General features: G+C 43.0%; 1 protein-coding gene across 1 annotated transcript in view; it reads right to left on the bottom strand.

The window, feature by feature from the left end:
- The window catches only part of rols (zinc-RING finger and ankyrin repeat domain-containing protein rolling pebbles), a 68,507-nt gene that overhangs the window by 10,895 nt on the left and 50,041 nt on the right, over positions 1-7,571 (bottom strand). Inside the window, exons 2-8 of the mRNA XM_011502315.1 lie at positions 6,922-7,286; positions 5,674-5,764; positions 5,445-5,588; positions 4,043-4,183; positions 2,564-2,727; positions 2,101-2,341; positions 480-767 (exon numbers count right to left, since the gene is read on the bottom strand). Coding sequence (XP_011500617.1) covers positions 480-767; positions 2,101-2,341; positions 2,564-2,727; positions 4,043-4,183; positions 5,445-5,588; positions 5,674-5,764; positions 6,922-7,286 — 1,434 coding nt within the window. The remainder of the gene's footprint in view (positions 1-479; positions 768-2,100; positions 2,342-2,563; positions 2,728-4,042; positions 4,184-5,444; positions 5,589-5,673; positions 5,765-6,921; positions 7,287-7,571) is intronic.

Below are 7,571 nucleotides of genomic sequence, written 5' to 3'. Positions count from 1 at the left end.
TCGTTTTTCGGTTCCCCCCCCCCCCCCAACCACTCCCCCCAACCCATCCCTTCTGCCGTACTTCATTTTCTTTTTGTTGCGCTTCTTGTTGCCCCATTTCCCGAGCGAGTGCATCCATTTTGCGCACTAATTAAATTGCCCTCATTGAGAGATACGGAGATGCTTGAGAGTGTCGCGCCGATATTGCAAAAATTAATAAACGAGCAACACGGAACAGCGAATTGACGCAAACCTTGATCTGGTCCAGCATAGAGCTATTTAATTTTGCGATATTGACGGCTCATTGACATCGTCGGATGAAACGAGGGTTTGCCGATTTTCGGCGTTGCTATCCCCTCCTCCTCCTCTTCCTCCTCCTCCTCCTCCTCCTCCTTATATCCACACCGAAATCCCACAATAGTACCCGATAGTACCGGGGCTCTACGCCAGGATGGTCGACAATGACAATCGACGCACAGAGATAAGCAACGTTTACTCACGTTTGGCATCGGCGACGGCAGCGGCGGCGGCGGTGCACTTGGAATTGGAGGTGCGGGCCGATCGTCTCGCACAGCCCCGTCGATTCTTGAAAGGGTTCTCATCGATCTGGCCGGGCTGCGAGGTCGTGACGGAATGTCTTCTGGAGGCCAAGGGACTGGAGCTGCCGTTCGATAACCCGGAGACCGAGACGGACATCGACATGGACATGGAGGTCGATGCGGAGGTCGAGATCGAGGCGAGACTGCCCGCACTGTCGCAGTCCCTCGACTTCTTGCCCTTACATTTACCTGCTCGCACACAATTGGATACGTCACTCCACTTTTTCTTTTTACGCTCCTGACAGTTTAAAGCGCAACGTAAAGCCGCCCTTTACCCTCCCGAATTTTTTCTCTACTCTCGCGTGTACTTTGCCGCGGCTTGGCGATCCTCAACGCCGAAGTATACGACAATGTTGTCGTGCCCCGTTATCTCAGCATTACTCATATTACGACTATTATCATACACTCCTAATTAATCGTCCCAATTGCCTTTTCATTCGTCATAGAATTTGAGGATTTATCGAGACCTAACAACGTATCACTGTTATATCTCATTACATTGTTTTAAAAGATCTTATCGTTAAAAATAAAATGGAATTATTACGTCTTAGAGTTTTGCAGGAGGAGGAGGAGGAGGAGGAGGAGGAGGGGGGGGGGTCGCGGGATAGTAGAAAACGTCCGTTTATTGTCTCAAATTTAATTAAAATATATTATGGGCTTATCTACTTTTCCCTAAATATTCCACAATAGAGCTGTTAAAAAGTTCGTGCGCTTATATCCACAAATTATCAATATACAAAGTTTTGTTTTTTAAACTACAATTTTATATCTTTTTTATAAAATATTATGTTATAAATAAAAATGAGAATAATTAACTTGTATAAAAATAAAAATAAAAATAAAAATTGGCTCTTACTCGAGATTTTATGATTTTTACATTTAAGTGGATCATATTCTATTATGGAAAATTTCTTTATAATTCTCAATAACCATATAACACTGTCAAAGTGGCCCTTGTCATAATTTTCGATAATGTAAGTATATTTTAAGTAAAAACTGCTCATCATTAACCATGAGAATGAAAAATTATAGGAATCTATGGTCGAATATTCAACATGAAGTTGAATGTCGGCTCAAGATATGCGTTTTTTTTTCCTTCTAATATCGTTAATGAAATTTTGATTGATTACGATGATACGAAATAACTATTCGATAAAATGTATCATTACGAATCTTTCATTTTCCGCTTAATGAACACTGGTTAATCCGAGCCGAGATCGAGGCAAAATATAAGAATGAAAAATATTGTACTATATTGTGGAACTTCCACGATAAAAATGTAAAAACGAAAATTTCGCTGAGCGATAAATGGATTAGTATCTCTGAATTACATTTTGGCAATATTTATCGACACTTGACTTGACACGGCCCGCTTTCGAATTCGACACACTCACTAAAGAAAAAAATAATAACGTTCACAAGAGCAATGAGATGCGTCGTAAATCGATATCTTGGGTAATACAACAAATCAATTTATCTTGGCAAATCAGCCGTTGCTCTTATTAATCTAAAAGTTGCTTACCTTTGAATTTGAGGGGGATACGGAGGGCGGCCGGTGCGACTTCGGCCTCGCTGGAGGTGCCGGTGAGGGTGGACACGGGACTCGTATTGGTGGAGGCGTGGGTGCGGGCCTCAAGACTCGTGAGACTGCTTATGGAGACTGTCGAGGCGTCTTGGTGCTGATGTTGGGCCGAGGTTGGCCTCGAGTGTTGGGTTACCACCAGCTTCTGTTGTTGCTGGAGTTGTTGCTGCTGCTGCTGCTGCTGTTGTTGTTGTTGTTGTTGTTGTTGTTGTTGTTGTTGTTGTTGTTGCTGCTGATGCTGATGCTGATGCTGTTGTTGTTGTTGATGATGTGGCTGCTGCTGCTGATGCTGCTGCTGCTGTTGTTGCTGGTGGTGATGGTGGTGATGGTGATGATGGTGGTATTGCTGCTGTTGCTGTTGCTGTTGCTGTTGTTGTTGTTGCTGCTGTTGTTGCTGCTGCTGTTGTTGTTGCTGCTGCTGCTGAGAGTCGAGCGCTTGAACTCCACGTGGCTGCTGACCCAAGAGCAAACCCAAACGTACGTAGAGATCAGCGTTACCGGATTTTCGGCCGCTCCTCGGCGGAAGTCTCGTCTCGCTCAGCTGCTTTATCCTTACGCCCTCATCCTCTGTAAGGTGAAAAATTGAAATCCAAGATTAATCGAGATAATTGCTCCGTTTCGTTTCATCAGTAACAAGTGCACGCATATTGAGAGAACTCGTGAGTGGGTAGACATTGAAATAACGGAAGGTGATGTTTCTGCGAGTGACAAATCGCGCTAATTTGTATTCACGAGCCCAAGAGTGGGATTTTCGGTCCGAGAGATGCTTGAGCTCGATTTTACAAAAAGTGACTAGATTAATACTTCAAAGATTATTTCATAAGCTTTACGGCCCCTTGTCTTGCCCAATCTCGAGCAATAAAAAGTCGGAGAATCTCATGGAAACTGTAAATCTTAGGATATGGAAATAAAAGTCAGGTAGCCTTTTATGATTTGTGGCCAACGGAACTTTCATTTCTGTCTGGCCTACCTAACCCACTCATTATTATGATTGATATATACAAATAGTCGGCACAGAAAGCATGAAACAAAAGCATAATTAATGTGATAATTAAATAAAGCGTTAGGTAGGGGAATAAGGAGCGAGGAGTCTTTAATGGAATGGGTGGCTGTCACATGAGGAAAATTGAAAATCCAAAGTATTAAGCAGCAAAATTATTATCGGGTTTAATATCCAAGCTAATGGTTAACTCAATTAGGGGATATAAAGCTAAGAAAAAAAATGTATACAACAATACAACAACAATGACGACGACCACAACGACAACGACAACGACGACGACGACGACAACGACAACGACAAACAAAAAGCAAAACAAAAACAAAAAGCAAAACAAAAACAAAAACAAAAACAAAAACAAAAACAAGAAAACGAACGATGATGGACAAACGGAACTCTGGCAAGCAAAAATAAGTTCAATACTCATTCGTGAGATCCAATCTCTACGGATGAATCCGGGCAAGCGCTGATGGACCAATCCGTGCAGCACTGAAAGCGTCAATACCATTGAAAAAGTAGCCGCGCGCCGTGCATACTCGGCACGCTCATGCTTCTATCGGGAGTAAGTAAAGTCGCGCGACGATAATCGTCGGCGGGAGAGGCTAAATTTGTCGCGACAGCCTCGATTACGGAAAGCGCATGAGAAAACAAGGAAGAAAGCATAAAAAACTTCCTCGTCCAGTACGTGCGCGAGCTCCTCTTTCAGTGCGTATGGGGCGCCTGAACACGAGAGAGAGAGAGAGAGAGAGAGAGAGAGAGAGCGCGCGCACGCCCGCCCATAGTCAGAGACACTGTCAGGCAAGGCGCAGACGGGCAGTTGAGCAGACAGAGTCACGGATAGGCACACGCACGCAACACACGAAGGAGAAAACGTGTTCCTGCCTGAGATTTTATTCGATGCGTCGATAAGCTGATTCAGGCCGTCGTTCGCTGATCCTTGGCTACTGCTCCAGAGCGATCGGATCTTGCCGAGCACGAGGCCTGGCCAATGTGACTTTCCTTCCCAGGAGGCAGTCATCCAGGCTGCGTAACCCCGTAAAACAGGATTCACTTTACATTTTGCGCATTTTTCAACGGCCGTGCGAAGGGGAAACTTTATAAGGTCGTGCTTTGCCATATAATCATAGCGTGTGCGGGCTCGATCGGCTTGTAAAAATTCGTTGAGCCCGTAGACGGCGACTTTACCACTGCTTTACCACTGCTTTACCACGGCTTTACCACGGCTTTACCTCGCCTTTATGTTTCCGCAAAAGCTTTTAGTTATTATTGTCGCGCGAATGGATTTGCTTACGGCCGCGAGAGAACTTTATGCGCGCTCTTCTCCGCCCTGATAAATCCAATGGTAGCCGTACACTTATATCGCTAAAGGCCACTTTACCGTAGTTCACAGCTTTTTCGCGTCTTTACCATTTTTATAATCTCTTTTCTATAAAGCCAGCACAATTAAGCAAAAATTCTTATAATCATTTAAGATGCTCGCGCGCGGCTCACGGACCAACGAGATAATCGCGCGCATTAATCCCAATAGTTTTACACGTGTTTATCAATTTTGCCTCGATGGCTTGACTTTCCAATTGGTTTTCAATATGTGAAATTCCCTCTTTTCAATATTTATTCGACGAGATACAAAATACGCGTGTATTCTAATTAAAATTATTATTACTTTAAAAAAGAGTGTAGCGTGGCCTAAAATTAACATCAGACAACTATATATTTCCGATACTTTGTGCGACATAATATGTCATTGGCCATCATCAATTGTTACAAATTAAGAGAATAACGGTCTCAGTCCATACGTTATTCTCTTACTTTTATTCGTTTCATTTCATTAAATACTCATTGAAAAGCTCGGCAATCAAAATATTGAAAATTATTTTCTTTTTTCTGCAAAGTTTTCCAATCTACAAATACGTCATTAGCTTTAAATAAATTGTAGCACAGTGTGATAATATCGGCAAATTTATCTCACTGAATTAATTATCTAAAATTTAGAATTGCACACCATACGCTTATTATCGCGACGATATTATGTAATTTTTCCGCCTTTTTTTATATCCCTCCAAGGTAATTGTTATATAGTGAGTAATCAGTCGAATTAGTCGATCTTACAATAGAGAAAAATTTATAAAATCGAAAAGCAAGTATTTTATATATTCCATAAAACTAGTTTAACTATAGAACTTGACGAATTATTGTAATAAATTTCAAAAAAAAAAAAAAAAAAAAAAAAAAAAAAAAAAAACCGGCGGTGGGAATGGAATTAAATGTTTATACTTAAACTCACCGGAGAGGGCTGAAGGATTGTCCGACAGATGTTGATCCGTTGATTGGACATCGCGTTTCGATTGGCGGCTCGAAGCAAAGGGACTCTTCAGTGCTTTCGCATTTAGAAAGAATTTCTTTCGTTGGGCTGGTGGGGTCGGGCAACCTGGAAGTTTCATATTAAAGCATTCGAATGATTTTGTCGAGCTAATCTTCATTTTGGTTGGGACATTATTGCGCTTAAAACTTACTTTGTGCCATTCCTTGGGACTTTTGTCGGCCAGCGGATTCGGGTAAGGCGGGTGGTTTGGTTTTCAGACATTTTTCGTCGTCGAGTAAATCCTTGAAAAAATGTTAAGCATTTGATATACACAGTCACGTATAAGGTTACGACGATAAGATTATTGATAATAATATTTTATTAATTCTTGCAATGCACCGCTCCCTAATATAACTTATTTTTATATGTAACATCCAATGTTTGCGGCTTTAAATATAAACCATAAATTGATTATATTATAATGTTCTAAAGTTATTAGGAGCGCGAAAGAAAGCACGAGAACGTTGCACAAAGTAGGAAATAAGGAAGAAAAGATTTCTTTAGCTAATGTGGATAATGTGCCAAATATAGATTATCATTTATTCCGACGATATCTTTATTTATCGAATATTATAAAATTTTGGACTTAACGGTAGATCGATAATGATTTGAGCCTACCAATTAACATATTTTAATCGTCAATATCTCCTGATTTACGGTCTATTTAGTTTTAAATTTCCATTTTAAATATCGTCGTGAATTTTAATCTAACGTTCGAAGCTTTTAATAAGCTTTACAATTAAATACGCAAGCATACGAGAAGTGACCGATTAAGGTAAATTATTTATAACTCGAAGAAAGCAAAAGCCATGAAAAATAGACGAAACGAGTAAGAGTTGGGTTTGAAAAACTTTTTAAATTTACTACGATCAGGATTATTTATATGAATTACGTAACCGGATACGCAATCACGGTTAGCCTACCGTTCAAGCACGCGAACCAGTTTGCTTTATCATTAAAGAAGAAGAAGAAGAAGAAGAAGAAGAAGAAGAAGATGGAGAAGAAGATGGAGAAGAAGAAGATGGAGAAGAAGAAGATGGAGAAGAAGAAGAAGATGGAGAAAAATTCAAACTAATAATGATGATGTTCGTTTAACGGGAGTCCCCAGTCCCAAAGAGGCGTGCATGCAAAAGCCTAGGTATCCGAAAAGGGAGAAATTTAGAAAATAGATCCTTCGACAGGACGGTGAGAACGAATTTATGAGAAAGAGAAGCGCGCGGAGCTGCGCTCCATCGTCCAAGACCAATCAACAAAAACACCAATCTAAATAATTTGCCGCCAGGGTATATAGATCGCCAGGGTCATTCTTATAAAGGGCGAGGGAGCCGGCAAGGGGAGCGGCCAAGAGGAGAGAGCGCCATTGCCCTCGTAAGGTGCAGACGATTAGTTGACGTTGTACCTGTGACCGTTGGTTCGTCGCTCTCGTCCTGCCGGCTAGCTTGAGCCTCGGCCTGGGGCTGCCGCAGAGCGAGGAGCTCTCGAGCCAGTCGATGCATCGGCTCGCGTTGAAGTATCCGTGCTCCCGGTAGTAGCCCTGCCTGGGCTCATCGGGCTCGTCCTCGTCCTCGAGGTGTCGGGGTGCCTCGCGTGCGCACAACGGACAGGCCTCGCTACGGAAGAGGCAGGCGTAGCATCTCTCGTGGCCGCAGGAGTCGATAAGTCGTCGCTTCTTGCCCTTGTCGAAGGGCATCTTGCAGGTAGGGCAGGTCGAGCCCCCGTTTATCGCCCCGGTCGACTCCACTAGCGCGCGGATCTGCGCCAAGTCTGAAAGAGCGAGCGGGTCGTGCGACCGATTAGCCGAGTCGAGATTGTGGTAACCAAAAGATTGAGGTAACGGCATCGGTGTGAGCGAGTGGCGGGGGACTTTACTTTAGGCTAGCGCATCCTCGGGGACAGGATCGCGTTATGGGCTCTACTCGGGCTTGGTGTCCGAGGTGTTCGCAACAAGTTGTTAAGCGTAAATGATGGGCGTTCCGATGGGAAGTCGAGGTTGCAGATGATTGTTGACGAGGTCGGAGCTGAAATTCCGCGGGGGGGGGGGGGGGAAAA

This window comes from Ceratosolen solmsi, unplaced genomic scaffold (genome assembly GCF_000503995.2).
Source record: "Ceratosolen solmsi marchali unplaced genomic scaffold, CerSol_1.0 scaffold31, whole genome shotgun sequence".
In the NCBI taxonomy this organism is placed as follows: Eukaryota; Metazoa; Arthropoda; class Insecta; order Hymenoptera; family Agaonidae; genus Ceratosolen; species Ceratosolen solmsi.
The sequence above is the reverse complement of the archived record's forward strand: the minus strand, read 5'-3'. Positions and strand labels throughout refer to the sequence as shown.